Source organism: Nestor notabilis, unplaced genomic scaffold, assembly GCF_000696875.1.
Source record: "Nestor notabilis isolate BGI_N333 unplaced genomic scaffold, ASM69687v1 scaffold229, whole genome shotgun sequence".
In the NCBI taxonomy this organism is placed as follows: domain Eukaryota; kingdom Metazoa; phylum Chordata; class Aves; order Psittaciformes; family Psittacidae; genus Nestor; species Nestor notabilis.
The window spans coordinates 67,718-84,247 of record NW_009943155.1 but is presented as its reverse complement, the minus strand read 5'-3'; the positions used below and the strand labels follow the sequence as shown (position 1 = coordinate 84,247).

The 16,530-nt window shown below is 41.4% G+C and overlaps 1 protein-coding gene across 1 annotated transcript in view; it reads left to right on the top strand.

The window, feature by feature from the left end:
• The window catches only part of HMBOX1 (homeobox containing 1), a 62,665-nt gene that overhangs the window by 3,956 nt on the left and 42,179 nt on the right, over positions 1-16,530 (top strand). Inside the window, exons 2-3 of the mRNA XM_010021769.1 lie at positions 9,190-9,669; positions 11,626-11,711. Of these exons, the coding sequence (XP_010020071.1) occupies positions 9,190-9,669; positions 11,626-11,711 (566 nt within the window). The remainder of the gene's footprint in view (positions 1-9,189; positions 9,670-11,625; positions 11,712-16,530) is intronic.

Genomic DNA, 16,530 nt, shown 5'->3' with positions numbered 1-16,530 from the left:
TTGGTCTCAAAAATTACCATACTTTTACTTCCCTGCCTTATGGGGGTATTCTGTGGAAAGATGTGTTCAAGTATTTAGACACTCCAGCTAGCTTCTCCTTATAGAGAAGAATTCTGAGCTGCTGGGTTTTAATAAAGGAGTGATTAAATTCTGGAGTGAACTGAGGAGGCAGAAGACTGCAGTATACCTACCCCGTAACCTTGACAGCTGAAAATGTGACTTGCCAGTCTGGTGTCTAGGTTAGACCCATGTCTCAGTTTTATTGCCGCAATGACTGTGTTCTCCACATGTTGGATAACAGCAATATTTTGGTGTGTTGGTGAGATTTGCTTAGCTGTGTAACTCAAGTGCACACAAGTCCTGCCCTGATTCTGTTACAGAGTTTATGTATCCAAAGTTTAGTCTTTGGCTCCCAGATCCAAGAGCTCCTTCTCCGCTCTTGGCACAAGTTTGGGCTTTGGTCCCTGGTTCAGCACTCAGCTGCCACTACAGCTTTTCTCTCTGTTAGTCCTTCTGATCCTTAATTCTGCCCTTGAATCCAGCCTCAGAGTTTGAATTCCTGCCTCGTTGCTGTAGAATTGCGACAATAGTAGGAAACTCAGATTTTAGAAGCAGGGAAGGTTAGGGTTAGACAGATAAGGTGTCAGTGTGAATCAGTCTGTGCCTTGAGTAGAATTCTGAAGTATCTGGCTCCCAGCCCTGTGCTTAGTCAGAGGTCAGCCCCTTTTGTAAGACTTGGATTATGACAATAATTGGCATTTATATATACATATTTTTGCCTTGTAAGATCGATCTCAAGTTCTCTCTCTCTCTTTCCCAAAGATGTAAAGCGGATACTATAAAGCAGAGTAAGTTACTCACCCAAGTGGAATCGGCAGCAAAACTGTTAGGGTTTGCTTACTGCCAGTGCGCCAGCATCCAGTAAAAAATATTTTATCAGCAGTAAAGAATTCCAATGACTGAGTGGAAGAACATTTTGTGTGGAAGAGGAGAATTTGGGTTTGGGGCTCTTTAACTAGCTGAGGAACTTGAAGCCTCCTGAAGAAATTATATGTTGATATTCTCCTCTCAGCTTGCCTTCTGTAATTTGTGTAGCGGTGAGTATTTGATTACGTTGGATTTATTTTCAGAAGTTTCAGGCTGCTCTTATTAATTGTCACCATTTTGATCGAAAGCGTATGGCAGTGTTCTGCATTCATAAGACAGTGTTTTGCATTCATAAACAGAACTGGTGACGTTTAACCTCGGTAGATCAGCTTGTAGACTGATTTCACTCCTTGCTGCAGTATGAAGCTTTCGTTTCCCTGGGATGAGAGCAGTCATTACAAGCATTACATTTTGTTTGTGAATCAGGATGAATGGGAGTAGAGTCCTCTTTGAAAATCAGAACTAAGAGATGCAACTGCAGGAGATGATTATGCTAACGTATGGGTAAGGATGGCTCTGTGTTCGTTGACATGATGAGCACTTGAGGCCTGATTTTTTTTCTCTCTCTTGAAAACTGCTACAACTCCACTGAAAATACTGGAGTTGCAACTGATGAGCATAAATGTTGGCTCAGATGAGTCAGATCCTTAATCCTCTGTTTCGCCCCAGAATTCATAGCATCAACTACTGTTTTGAAGGCAGCTTTGCTTAATATAGTGCAAACCTTTGGGCGTTTCTGAAATATTTAAGTTGGCTGTGAATAAAAGGAGATGCACTTGTTCAATAAGAACAGAAAAGGCCAAAGCCTCAATTTCAGAAGGCTAGTGTTGTGCCATAAATGTCCCAGTTTGGTTCCAATAGTGCCTTAGAGCTGCACTTGGTGGGTCACAGTCTTTTCCTCTGAACATGAGTGTATAGTATGCATGGTTCACTTTGTGATATACATAAAACACTCTGCTTGTGGAACAGCTATAGCTCAGCATGAAGGTCCCTCTCTTGAGCATCTTGTAAGAACCAGCTGCATCCTTTGGGATGGGTAATGGTGGGAGAGATGTAGAAAAGGAAGGAGGAGTGAAGGAAACTTTGCTTGGGTACTTGGAGCTCATGAAAATACGTGGAGAGAGAAACAAGCTTGCATAATATAAAGCATGGTTAAAAAAAATAACAGACTGGGCAGCTGGAAGTGGAGTTTCTTCGTAGTCACTGGTTCTGAAAGAAAGCATCCGGAGCTGTAGTTCATGTGAATTAACTTGTTGAGTATCAGGCCGGTTGATAAGTAAATTATATTGCCTTTGGAAATAGCAGTGCCACCCTTAATATCCATTTTTGCTTGCTGTCTAGATCAGAGACCTCACATAGAAAGGAAACATAGCAGTCCAGTCACACTGACCAAGGGTGCTTTCACCAGTGCATGGTCTGTGACCTGGGCGTGCAAAGCCACCAGAGCTGGAGGACATCCATCTCCACAGTTGTTGAGATAGGAGTACTCACTAGTACTGTATGCACATACACGCAGGAAAACAACTGGCAGGCAAAGGATTTCAAGCTGTGAGAAAAACTGTGATGGCTAAAACACTTGTTCAGTTAACTGGTTGTAGAAAGTAATTTTTTTTGCTGTGTTTTGGGATAACCTTCTTCAGCTGAAAAGATACATCTTTACCATGTAATTTTGCTCTTCCATTTGAAGGGCAAAATTGTATTCAGTGACACCAGGAAAGTACATGTTATGTTGCAAGAAATGATGGTGCTATCAAAGAGAAGATTACAACTTCTGGAGATCCTGCTGGCAGGACAGTGTAGTGCTGTTAGGGTCCAACCCTGGACCAGCAATATGTGCCATATGTCAAAGGAAGGCAAAAGTTGGCATCTCCCCCCATCCTGTTTGCTACAGTTAATGTGACTTTATCAGATTCATTCTTAAACCAATTACCAGGATCCTGTTCGGAACGCTTTGGCTGTAGCCCACATCCATATTATGCAGATTATATCAAATATAGGTCTTTTATCAAAAAGTGCAACTGGTTGCAGAGCTTATTAGATAAAGCAGTGAATTTTAATGGGTATTTGGAGAAGCAGAAGAGGATCTTTTCAGTGATGCTAGAGTACGTCCTACTCATGTACAGTCAGTAAAAGAGTGGAAAAAATGATTTCTTGTGATCATTACAGAGTCCAGAACCATTTTCTCAAGTGTTACAGGTGTTAAGGCTGCTGTCTGGCCTTATTCCCAAATAGGTAATTGAATTGCATTGAACTTTTGCAAGTTCAATTGGACATGGACTTAGCTCATAGCTGTTTTTATGGGATTATTCTGCTGTGTTCCAGCACCTAGGAAGTTAGTGTCAGGTAAATGATTCTTGTATCTGTGGGGGCTGTGTTTCTCCTTGCTTTTCTTTACGAGATGTAGGGAGATAAGAGATTGCCACATACCCCCACTCAAGATTAGTACTTTCTAAGTGGGGAGGGATCCCCATATCTAAAGGGTGAAATTCATACAAAAAAGAGACTAAGTAAGTCTTGGTGGTATGACAAGGAAAAACAACAGTACTGAGAGCAATTATGCTCCTAAACAGCTTTGACTCCAGAAAGTGGTGTTAGAAGTGAAAAAGAGCAATTCTGCATCTGGATGGTTGAGACCTGCTTGTGATTTTATATCTATGGATTGGGGAAGGGGGAGGGGGGTTGGGAGTGGAAATAAGTTCTTTTTTATTTAGCTCTTTATAGTTCTGGGTTCAGTGTGATATTCAGGTACCTCAGGTTACTTTTGGATGAGCCAAAAATGTGAAGTTTTAATGCTTTATAGATACCAAGAGACAAGAAGTGGAATTGGTCTATCTTACTTGGGGTGTGTCTGCCAACTCAATGTAAAAAATATAAATAAATTCGAAACTACAAGCTACTATTTTTTTTCTGTCAGGATCTAAATAAACTTGATTCACTTTAAGGGCCAGATTCGGTTGTTAAAAAATTGGTCAATTATAGATTTGAGCTTAATTAGTACTTTCTAGTCTTGCTTTCAAAATTTCAGGGAGAAAAATGCATGACAATTCTCCCTTGGTTGCGCTATTTTGGTTATCTCCCCAAGGAAATTGGACAGTAACTGGTGAGAGTTTTCTAACTGATAAGGAGATGAAGCGTGTGATTATATGCTGAGATCGGCAAATGTTGAGGATATTTTACTACTGTGGCAGCAAAGTTTGCCAGTTTGACTACAGCAAAGCAGTCGATCCACAGTCTTTGTTCTCAGGAAAAGTATTTGCTATCTTTACTTTCTCCTGCACACCCCCAATCGTTCTGCTTGTCTCTATCTTATTTTACTTCTTGTTACTTTTGCAGCTGATTGTATTTCATAAGGCAGAAGAGGGGGGAAGCAAATTGAATTATAGCTAGCCAGAGGAGTTCAGGAGGATAAGAGGCTCTTACAGCAATATAGGGGGGATGAAGTAGTGGAGAATATCCACTAATTAACGAGGTGAGTGAAATTACAATGATTCTAAAATGGCTGATTTACTTAACTGCTTTGTAAATTGATCTTTAAGTAGGGTAAGTTTATTCAAATATTTTAAAAAGGGAAAATAACTGCAGCCCTGCTAGAATAATGGTTCTAGATAATATTACTGTAGTTATTCATTAAAAAGATAATTGGCAATGTTGGAACATGTTCAATAATACCACGTTTTGCAATATTTGTTTTGGGTTTTTAAATGGAAAATTCTCAGTTCCTGCAGTTATCAATACATAAAACTCACTCAGAAGCATTGTTTCTAGATCTCATGGTTGTGTAGAGATGTATCCGAAAATGTGAATAAGAGTTCAAAATCAAGAAGACGAAAGAGAAGTATATCAGATGCAATATATGCTGCGTATGTAAGTATAAGCAAGGCAGTTTTTACATCTGTATGTGACATTAGTTAGACCAGCAGAGAGATACTGTATCTGATTTTGATGTTCTTACCTTTTATGCATTTGAAAAATTATGCAGAAGTTTTTTAAAAGGGTTGGAGGGGTAGAAGAATATTTTGCATGGACAAACTGACAGACCATTGATTTTGGTTTGCTTTGCTTTGTTTTTTCAAATTGCCACATTTTTCCAGTGCTTGTGTTAACATAGCATGATGGATTTAGTTCGACAGTAGGTTTGCTACTCTTAGATTACTTTCTGCAAGCCTCTTAGAAGCAGTCCACAGATTAAGAGGACTCTGCAGAACGCAAGTTGGATATCTTATCCTTACAGTAGAGGATGGCCCTGTCCAGCAGCTCTTGCATCCCTGTGCAATTACTGCACATGCACAGCATACTCCTGCTGCATTGAAGTGGGACAAGTTGGAGGCCAGACCACTTTTCCCACATACATCAACCTACAGCAGGTCATAGAATTATAGAATGGTTAGAGTTGGAAAGGACTTTTAAGATCATCCAGCTCCAGCCCCACTGCAATGGCCAGGGACGCCTCACACCAGAGCATGTTGCCCAAAGTTCTGTCCAGCCTGGCCTTGAGCACTGCCAGGGATGGAGCATTTAGCACTTCTTTCGGCACCCTGTTCCAGTGCCTCACCCCCCTCACTGTAAAGAACTTCTTCCTTATATCCAACCTGAACTTCCCCTGTTTAAGTCTGAACCTCATACCCTTTGTCCTGTCACTACAGTCCCCGATGAAGATACCTTCTCTGGTATCCTTGTAGGCTCCCTTCAGATACTGGAAGGCTGCTGTGAGGTCTCCCTGTAGTCTTCTCTTCTCCAGGCTGAACAGCCCCAACTTTCTCAGCCTGTCTTCATACGGGAGGTGCTCCAGCCCTCTTATCATCCTCGTGGCCCTCCTCTGGACTTGCTGCAGCAGCTCCATGTCCTTTTTATGTTGAGGACACCAGAACTGGACACAGTACTCCAAGTGAGGTCTCACAAGAGCAGAGTAGAGGGGCAGGATCACCTCCTTTGACCTGCTGGTCACGCTTCTTTTGATGCAGCCCAGGATATGGTTGGTTTCTGGGCTGCAAGCGCACACTGAAGCCGGCTCATGTCAAGCTTCTCATCAACCAACACTCCCAAGTCCTTTTCTGCAGGGCTGTTCTGAATCACTCCTCCACCCAAACTGTAGCTGTGTGTGGGATTTGCCCTGACCCAGGTCAATCATTTCTCTTTCATCTAAGAACACTGCAGTTCATTATATGTAATTCACTAGTAATTTACTAAAGGATACTTAGGATTCACTAAAGGATTACATGTAATTCACTAAAGGAGATTAATTTGGCCTGACAACCCAGATCTAGAAGCGCAGCCCTGACATTTTGGACAAACTAGGAGTCACACCTAAATTTTAAAAGGAATGACTGGCCATGGCAACAAACTGCTGCAGGAAATGGCAAGTTCTGTGTTACGTGGCATTTTTGAAGCTACCTGAAAAGTAATGCTTTTGTCAGATGCCGGTTTTTCAGTTCTTGGGCTAGAAGGACAAAAGTTTTGGTTTTTTAGGTCTGTGACAAATGGGAGATTAACCTAGACAGTCTAAAGTATGTTTTAGTATTAAACTTTAAAGAGTCAGTAAAATAGGAATTTTGAGTAGAGGTAATTCTGGATGGAGGTTCTTGTTCATTAAATTCTCCAGTTCAACAAAGTACTTGAGCACATGAAACTTGGTGTTGACAGATAAATGATCCAGGAAATGGCAGCGTTAGAAATACAGGTAAGAAATGCCCCAGATGGCTTTATCTCTAAGGAAAGGCAAGCTGGCATATCTAGTGAAAACCATCTCAAGGCCAGATGTTTATGAAGAGATTTTCTATCTGAAAACCATACCACTCGGAGGTGACATGGGGGGGTTTCAGGTTGTACCAGAGTTTGAGATGTGAGTCAGTAAGTCACTGTGACACTTCTCACAAAGCTTGGAGAAAAGCACTGAGCAGCCCTGCCTCCCCCGACGCAGAGGCCAAACCTAGAACACAATGTCTGTTTCCAAATGCTCCTTGTCAAGCTCTGAACGTCTCAGTCTGAGATATGACTTCCAAATTTTAGTTGTTACAATTCCAGTCAGTCACTAGTCTACTGCTGCATTGGCTGCTGTGTCCTCCTTTTAGTAGAATAATCTGGGTGCTTGTCTTTTAAAATTTAAAATGGCCTGTGCATTTTCAGTAATCAATTGTCCAAAGGACAGCGCATTCCGGTTGGACTGAAGCACTTATATGGCTGTAGTCTGTCTGTTTTCTCACAGTCATTTTCTTGGATGGGAGTCATCCCCTTGTGTTGTCCTCCTGCTTCTTTCTCCTATGTCCACACTGTTGAAACGATTAAAAGGATTCAATAGCTGCTTGATGACGCCAAGGACAGGAGCTTTTTCTCATTTCTGTATTTTCCAGGCTTCAGATGCCATTTTTGTGGGTTTATGCATCCTGGCTTCATAGCACTTTGTCTGTATAGCTACCCTTTAGCTACAGCTCTAATAAGCAAGCCAGTTCTCAGTGTTGTTCTTCAACCTCATGGCCACTTGGCCACCTCCATACTACCAGACCCTCCTAGCACTGAGACTGAATGGCTGCATCCAGAGAAGGTTTGTGGTGTCTGCTCCATGCAAAGTCTTGAAAAAAGCCTGTGAACTGGCTGGAAGTGCACTGGTTGTGCTGAACCAAAACTGTGCCAAAGACAGCTGCAGTGATTTAATAATGCTGCAGATGACTGCATGTAGATGCTACAGTGCCTGTTCTTGGGCACTGTTTAATTTCCTAGTATTGACATGGCTGTACCCTCTGACTCAAGGATAGATGTGTTCCCATTGCCTCGTCAGGTCTGGGTAGTAAGAGGTTACTCCCCTGAAGAGATTCTCTTGCTACACATCAAAAACCTACAGATTTTGTTTACTGCGATTCATGTATCTTAAAAAAGCACTTGAAAAATTGTCACTCTGTGGCTTCTGTTGGGGACTTCTCTGTGCCAGTGCAGAAATGGAAATGAGATGTGATCTTCAAAATTTGTGGAGAGAAATAGACAGCCCTGTGTCTGGAAGGTCTAGCATAATTGAGACAGCCAACATCCCTCTTTCTGTTTTCATTGGGTCCTTGGAATTCTTGCTTGACTTTCCCGAGGCTGCTGTTTGTCTACTCTCACTTGTAGGGATTGTACGTTAGCTCTGTCATGTCTCCTGGAGTTTGAGTGATCTCTTCACCCTGCTCTCCTGCAGGAATTGTAATAAAGCATTGACTCATAAGAAGAGTCACAAGAAGGATGGAAAATGGAAAATGCCTTGATCTCTTTGCCAAGTTCTGTCTGCCCTCCATCTGCCATCCTTTCTCAAAATCTTAAGCTCTGAAGGAGGTGATCTTGTAATTTTTATGCCGTTTGGATGTGTAGTGAAGAGACCTAGGAAGGAAAACAGACTAAAGGTGAATATTGTGATTTATGTTTCTCCCAGTTCCATTTCTGGGCTTTGCAGCAAATACATGTTCGTTGTTCTGGCACTTTGGGAAGTTTAGGAGTTAAAAATGCTTTTGATGAGCCACCATGATGATTGAGTTACATGAGAAGCCTGCCTTTGGAGGGGAAAAGGCTGTAGACTTATTTTTTTAAATGAAAGCTCAGTAGTAATTGGATGTGCTGCACTTTCCTTGTTAGGGCAGGTGATCTGTGACAGCATTGCAGGTTCAAAAGTTATTGACTTCAGAAATCAAACTTCAGATATGGGACTTCAGTCAAATCAACTTTGGTCCTACAGGCCACTATTATTTCCGCTAGATGTGTTTTTTATCTTCTTTTTTTCAAGGTAGTAACAAAGTTAGGGGAACTTGAACTCTTCGCACTTAAGATTTGAAAGAGATTCATAAAACTCACGTCATAACTGGTTAAAACTTCTCCAAAAAAACTCAACCTTGACCTAACAGGTTTGGAGTCTGGGTGGTGGATACTAAGCAATGGACAATATTTTGTCTGAAATCAAGTTGCAGCCTTAATTACCGAGCAACCACTGTCTGTCTGTAGCAGCGGTTTATCAAAAGCAAAAGGGTACTATTGTACAAAATGTAGGGAATGGTAGTAGAAGAGAGAATTGCTGTTTGAGCACTTCAAAGAAAATAAGCTCTTCTGCTACGTAGTGAGACTAGCATTCGTGGGAGGTTGCCAGCTGAGCTTGTTTGGAGGTGGACTATTGGGCCACCAGTTCTGTCATGTGTGTGACTTAAAGTTTTGGACCAGAATTGATCTTTCCCGCATGTAAGGTACTTGCATGTACCACAGAGAACTATTGAACTGAATTATTTGCTTTTACATTTTACCTTGTTTTAGTCTGCTGGAAACCATGTCTCACTACACAGACGAACCAAGATTTACCATAGAGCAGATAGATCTGCTTCAGCGCCTGAGACGTACCGGAATGACCAGACATGAAATCCTCCATGCGCTGGAAACCTTGGATCGTCTTGATCAAGAACATAGTGACAAATTTGGAAGAAGGTCTAGCTATGGAGGTGGTTCCTACAGCAACAGTACCAACAATGTCCCAGCGTCTTCCTCTACAGCCACAGCTTCAACACAGACCCAGCATTCTGGGATGTCCCCATCACCGAGCAACAGTTACGATACCTCCCCACAGCCTTGCACTACTAATCAGAATGGGAGGGAGAGTAACGAGAGGTTATCTGCATTCAACGGGAAGATGTCACCTACCCGCTACCCACTTGCAAACAGCTTGGCTCAAAGGTCATACAGTTTTGAAGCTTCTGAAGAGGACTTGGACATTGATGACAAAGTGGAGGAACTGATGAGGTTAGTAGAAGTCTTTGTAAAAAGTTTGGAAAGTCAGAGTGAGAGGTCCCCCAGAAGAAATTTGCATGTTGGAGGACTGGTCAGTAGAGATAGGTATTACCAAGGAAGTGGGAACAGCTTTAGACAGCTATTCCCTTGTTAGTTCCATAATGGTCACTATCTCAGTACCTCTCAACTACCTCTTAGTCTTGTGCAGAGAAGGCCTGGCCATGTGTGGGTATCCCAGTCTGTTTTACTGTTGAAATATCTATACTAAAAATTGAAATTAATGTTAGTGCACTAATTTTCACCCTCCTCTTATTCAGGAGACTTCTGACTGAGTGTCAATTCACATGACTCCTCCTCCACTACTTCATACCAGTTGTATTTCCTTGCATATGTAGGGCGAGTAGAGAATCTGCTTGATCAAAGTTTTCCAATGGGATCTGCAGAGCACGTTGTTATCTGTTTAGAGGTTGTGGCAGGGCTGACTCTCTGGGATTTCCACAGTCTGCACATTGGCATAGGAAAAACAAATAATAAAGAAAAAGCAGAAGTCTTCACTGAGAGCCAGTGGGTTGAGTTTTGTTTTTTTTTCCCCAGACTGACCTTCCTTTACTTTTAGTGGCTTCCTTTTCAGCATTATGGCAAAGATGAAGGGAGGGGATTACGCTACTGAGGATGAAGGTCAGAGTCAGTGGGCTTGATAGCAAAAAGAAATAAGAGGAAAGGCCAAAACAGTTCTGGTCATAATGTTGGAATGTCTTTCCCTGCTCCTCCCCCCCAAAAAAAGAGAAAAAAAAATTGCAACATTTATGAAGTGCCTATGAGAGATCTAGGGTCCATAAGCTCCAGGATAAAAGTACGTTTGAACTAGTTTGGAGACTTAGGGTAAAAGTGTGGCTTTTGGAGGAGAGTTTTAGGGATGAGCAGTATGAAAAGCTGATCAACCTCATGTACTGCTGGCTGCAGGATAATGGAGTAATGCAGGAAGGTCTTGGGTTTAGCAGTGTGCAGGATTTCTCATTGCTGAAGTTTAATCATTCCTCTTGAGTTTTGGGTTCCTATGCAATAAGTCTCAGGTAATGCTTTTAATGCTTATTTAAATAGAAACTGCTTTTATTTGCAGGCATACAGAAGATGAGCATTGGGTACAGAACTAAAAATGAACCCACAACATAGCATTTATTTTGAATTTACATTTGCAAGCTTGAATCTGCCTTGAATGCTGCTGGGGCAGGAGGGGAGAAGGGGAAGGCAGACTACCAAATAATGAAGTCTAGTTTTAATTGTCTGCCCTTCAGAGGAAGAGGAGAGAAAAGTATGTGTTTACTGCAGTTAAAATTTTTCTGCATATCACAGTCCCTCTGCAACCTACAGATTTTATTTTCTTTCTAGCACAGTTTTAGTCCCTTCTGAACTATCTTTGCACACCTTGTAAAAATCATACAAAGGCTTCAAATAACTGACACTTGTTCATTCAGTGCAAGCTGTGGACTAAGGAAGTGGGGGGAGGGGAGGAGATAGAGGTTGCAAAATCTTTTCTTCTTTGAGTCTTCCTTGAAAGGTTTGAGGAGGTTTGTGTATGTATATCCATTTGTGCAGCTAACCAGGCAGACCCTGCTATCCTTTATATTTTATTTTTGTGCCTCAGTTTTATGACTGGGGTTTTTATGCTGGTATGTGAGATTTATTCATCCCTGTGTAATGAAACTTTGTACATTCCATATGGCAGTGCTGCACCTAATATGAATTATATAGGACATGAGTCATCCATTCTCCTGCTAGCGTACTTTGATCAAACGTGACACTTGTTAAAAGAAGTGTCCACTGGTGAGGCACTTTGACTATTTTAATGCCTGCCTTCCCCTCTCCTTGTCCCCTAAATAAAGGAAATAAAGCCATTTTGCATCTCCAAAGTGCACTTTGGTCTGTCTGTCTTTTTGTGTGTTCTTTTGGTTTTTTTTGTTTTGGTAGGAGGGACAGCAGCGTGATAAAGGAGGAAATCAAAGCCTTCCTGGCCAATCGGAGAATTTCCCAAGCAGTCGTTGCACAGGTAACAGGTAAGAGCTCAGGGAGTCCTTTCTTCATTTTGGGAAACTGTGCCTAACTGTCTATCTCTGCACAGTGCAGATGTTGGAATATTACTTGGCTTTCTGCATTGCAGTGCAGATCTGTCAGCTTAGTCATGATAATGTATGCCTTTGATTTAAGACCCATTGTCCTGCACATCATGGAACTTCCCCAGTGAATCACTTTTTTTTCTTTTTCTTTTTTTTTCTTTTTGTGGCTTGTGCTAGCAGATTTTATTTTACAGCATTATAATAAGCCCTAAGTTCTTATCTTCAAATGAAAAAGGTTTTCCTTAATTCTAAAATTGTTTGTGGAGTGTGGCAAATAGATGTGAATCTTCATCTTTATATATGGGGAGAGAGAGATATAGATATAATATGTATTTATATTACAAATTGTATATGAATAGTAGGGAGACACAGCTGTAGTTGGTATAACTACAGGCAGAGAGAGCTGAGCTTGTTCAGCATGGAGGTGAGAAGGCTCTAGGGAGACTTTCCAGTGCGTAAAGGTGCTGACAAGAAAGCTGGAGAGGGGCATTTGACAAAGGCCTGTAGGGACAGGACAAGGGGGAATGGCTTTAACCTGACAGAGGGGAGATTGAGGTGAGATCTTAGGAAGAAGTTGTTCCCTGTGAGAGGGTGGTGAGGCCCTGGCACAGGGTGCCCAGAGAAGCTGTGGCTGCCCCATCCCTGGTAGTGTTCAATGCCAAGTTGGATGGGGCTTGGAGCAACCTGGTCTAGTGAAGGTGTTGCTGCTTTGGCAAGGGGTTGGGACTAGATGAGCTTTAATGCCCCTTCCAACCCAAACCATTCTGTGATCCAGGAGTCGTATTGTGATAAACTGAAGTTTTTCAATCACTTGCCTTTGAGCAACATCCCCAGTTCCCCCAGCCGTTCCTCACAAGATGTTTCACCAGCTCCATTGCCCTTCTCTGCATATGCTTCAGCACCTCAATATCTTGGGATGAAGACTTAATAAAATAGATAGGTCAATCCCATGTTATACCTATAACACGTATTATTTTTTTTAACTCAAGCTTGAATAAAATCTTGAAAGTAGATAATTTTAAAGGCTTCTTGATGACTAGGAATTACAAACCAGCAGGAGGGAAGTTGTTTGTTGTTTTTTTTTTTTATGGTATCTCCAGTATTTGAAAGGTCATAAGAACCCATCTGCCTGGGAGATTTGGATTTGCAGACATGCTAGCAGTTGAGGTAGGCAGGCAGAAAAGGGTGCTTGATCCATGGAACTAGGAATTCCTTCCACATCTCTAATTTTTCTCTGTGATCTTGGGCTAAATTATTTGTCCTTTCCTGGTTTCAATTTCGTCTTTAAAATCATGAGATTAACATTTAGTGTAACTGAGGAATATTATTAGCCTTATCAGATGTTAGCATTCATACTTCAAAAATTAAATTTTAAGTCTAGTTGCTTAAATTATACCTGAACTTTGAAGTTTTGGCAGTTAGTGGGACCCTCCCCTACTTTTGTGCAGTCCTTGCCTGAATATAGTTCTAGAATAACCTATCTCTGAATTAACCTTCATGTCTACCAGCAGTTAAACTAGCTTCCTCTTCAAGAGAAATAAAGCAAAGAGGGAAAAATTGCAGAAAAAGACTCTCTAAAAGAAGCCAGCTTTTTTTAAATTATTTTTTTTATTTTTTGTCAGTGCAGACTGCTGCATGCAGATCCATTGAATCAGAATTACCACACCAAATCTAAGACAGAGGCTGTATCAGTAGAAAGGAGCTAATGATAGTTATGTAGGTGTCTTGGTGCATGTCTTTGATACCTCTGCAGGCAGACTGTGGGAAAGTCAAGACTGGTCTCTTCACTCCTGATTATTTTGCTCCTTTCTTCCTCAGCCTACTGTCTTGCATTTCAGTTGTCATTAAGTTGGCATTTAGCCTCTGGGAGCTTTCAATGTTTTCCATGCTGTTCCTCCTGTGAGTAAACGACACCATCCATTCAGTACACAGTTGAGTAAGTTTCACACCCATCCCACTCAACCCTTCTGGGTAACAAGGAGGGGGATTCCAGAATGTAGTTGCACAGTGATCAGAGAAAATTTTACTAGATGTCTCTTCTGAGCCTGTCAGTGGGACAGATGAAGACCTAAGCAATGGCAGTGCTTTATTATCTTGTTTACAAGCCGTATCAGTGGGAAAACAGGCAGATCTAAATGTTAATGGCTGCATCCTTTTGCAGCGGTGTTTTCGCGGACCTTTCAAATGAGAAAAGAAAGTGGTGTTTTGCACATGATGCAGTTTCTCAAGATGAGATGGCATCGAGGCTTGCACTGCACTGTAATACATCAGTCTCTTCCTCCTACTACCCTTGGCAGTTGAACTGTGTCATCCTCCCTGTGCTTGGTGGGAAGGTCTACCGGAGCCGATTAAATACAACCCATAGTCTCACGTAAGCAGATGTGTAGTACTTACGTGCCACTATTAAGTACATAGTTACGGCTTATCTGAAAAGAAATAGTAAATCGCAAAGAGATGTTTGAAGGGACCAGATTAAAGAGTGCGCTCAGCACTTCCAGGGAGAAACATTAGCTTCCTCTCAAAAGTACAGCATGGTGAAGAGTGACTGAAAATAGCTCAGGACAGAGATCCAGCACAGAAAGCATGTGTCCCAGGGCTCTCACTTCCAGAGCTGTCTCAGGCCTGACAAGTGCTAGTTGACTTGTGTATTCTTCCAACATCCCTTCCCACTCAGGCTCTGAAACAGGCTCCCAAGGAAGGCCTCAAAACCACTTTTGGTTCATTAAGAGAGCAGTTTGTATTGACAGAGGTAATGCTTTGCAAAATGCATGATCCCAAATAGTGCCATCTCAGTATTTACCAACTTAGTCTTGCTGGTAAAGTTGTTCTGTAAATAATTCAGTAAACAAGAGCTAAACTAGATGAACGAAATCCAAAGAGTGGTCAGTAGCAGATGGTGTAGGGGAGGATCATTACAGTGAAATGATACCTTTTCAGAAGATTGTTCAGCCTTCAGTGATCAATCAAGCATCTCAACGTCCTCTTCATTATGTTGCATATGGAGGTGGAACTCTGTTCTGGTCAAAGAAGCTGTGCAAGGGGACAATTCTGCAAGAACAGATCAGTAACCCATAGAAGCTGGTTACTGTTGTAATACTGTAATTACTGTTGTAATACTATAGCAGACCGTTACTAGAGGCTGTTGTGTGGATGTTGGATGTATTTGACTTGCCCATCCACTGGCTACCACCCTGCATCAGCTGGAAGCCTTTTGTGTAGCACTTGAAATAAGTGCAGAATAGTGTGGCCTCTCAGTTTTTAGCATCCATCTCTTTTGCATGGTGTACTGAGAGAAGAGGACAGTCTGGAAAATAGTAACAAAGTGTTAAATAGTGACTTGAAAATAAAGGAATTATTGATAAGAAGCAAAAACCTAGCATAACACTTACTAGTGCTGGTCCTAAATACAGGAGCTGCTTTTTATAGAAACTTTTTTAATGGTGTCTGTAATAAGATAAACAAGAAGCACTTGGGTTGGGCTCTGTATAAATAATCTCCTACTGATAAGAAAAATGACAGTATAAACAGGAGCTAATAATAGTTCCTGCGGAATTTCCTATTGTGTTATTTGAAGCTCCTTTTAACTTGGCTGCAGCTTACTTGGGGGTCGGTATTTAGCCCTTCGTGTGTCAGTTGAGATGCCAAATTTTTTATCAACAATAAATTGAAGTCGTATGCTGCAATTTGCTTTAATTGCCACCAAAATTGTATCAAGGTACCAAGGGTGTTATGGTCAGAGGGCAAAGGATAAAGAGATAAATGTAAACTAGTTAAGTAATGATGTCTCTTAGCTTCTGAATGTAGATGGAGGGTGAGGGAAATGTTTGCAGAAAGTAATGTCTTTGTTATGTACTACAGTAAAGGAGAGAGGGAGGAGTATACACAGATGAGCCTTTTGCAGCCAGGCTAAATGCTTTGATGGATGATGCCTCTACAAGGTTTGGAAATAGTACTTTTTCCATTTTTTACACATAGGGAGTGAAGGAACAAAAAAGAGACTTACTTCCCTGAGGGTCACAGTGGAAGCACTCTGTTGCAGAGCAGGAATTTGAATCCAGATTTCTCAAGTCTTAGGCTAGTAGCACAAAAACTGAACCACCATTAAAAAAAGAAATCAACAACGATAAAATGAAGAGGTCATTTTTAGTTTTATTTTTTTAAATACCTAATACAGAGCTTCCCTGTGTTCAGTTCTGCTAACCTTCCCAATTATTCTAGTTGTACCATTCAGCCCTGTCCTACTGTCTCTGTCTTAATTCATATGAGATCTTCAGGACTTAGCTTTGTGTTATGCTAAACACACAGAGCGTCTAGCATGGTGGAGGGCAGCCTTGAAGCACTACTGTAACTTAAATAAGATCCCCTAAGGTTTGGAACTGATGCACAGGGATGCTGAGCGAAGTGAAACTTAAGTACTTCCATTGTGAGGAGAATTCAGAAAATTGCTTAGTAACTGATCATCTGAAATGACAAGAAATTGGATTTTGAAAAACATTTTTCTTCCTCTTTTTTTTTTTTAAATACTCATGACAACACAGCGAAAGATGTGTTTTTCTGTAACTTTGATCTTTCCAAGTTTTCTGTAGACAAGATTTGCTAATCTCCTAATTTGATGGATGTCCTTTGCTGTGGGAAGGAGTGACATGTGACACAAGTCAACATTTCATAGAATCGTAGAATCAGAGAATGGTTTGGGTTGGAAGGGACCTTAAAGCTCATCCAAGTTCCAACCCCCTGCCACAGGCAGGGACACCTTTTA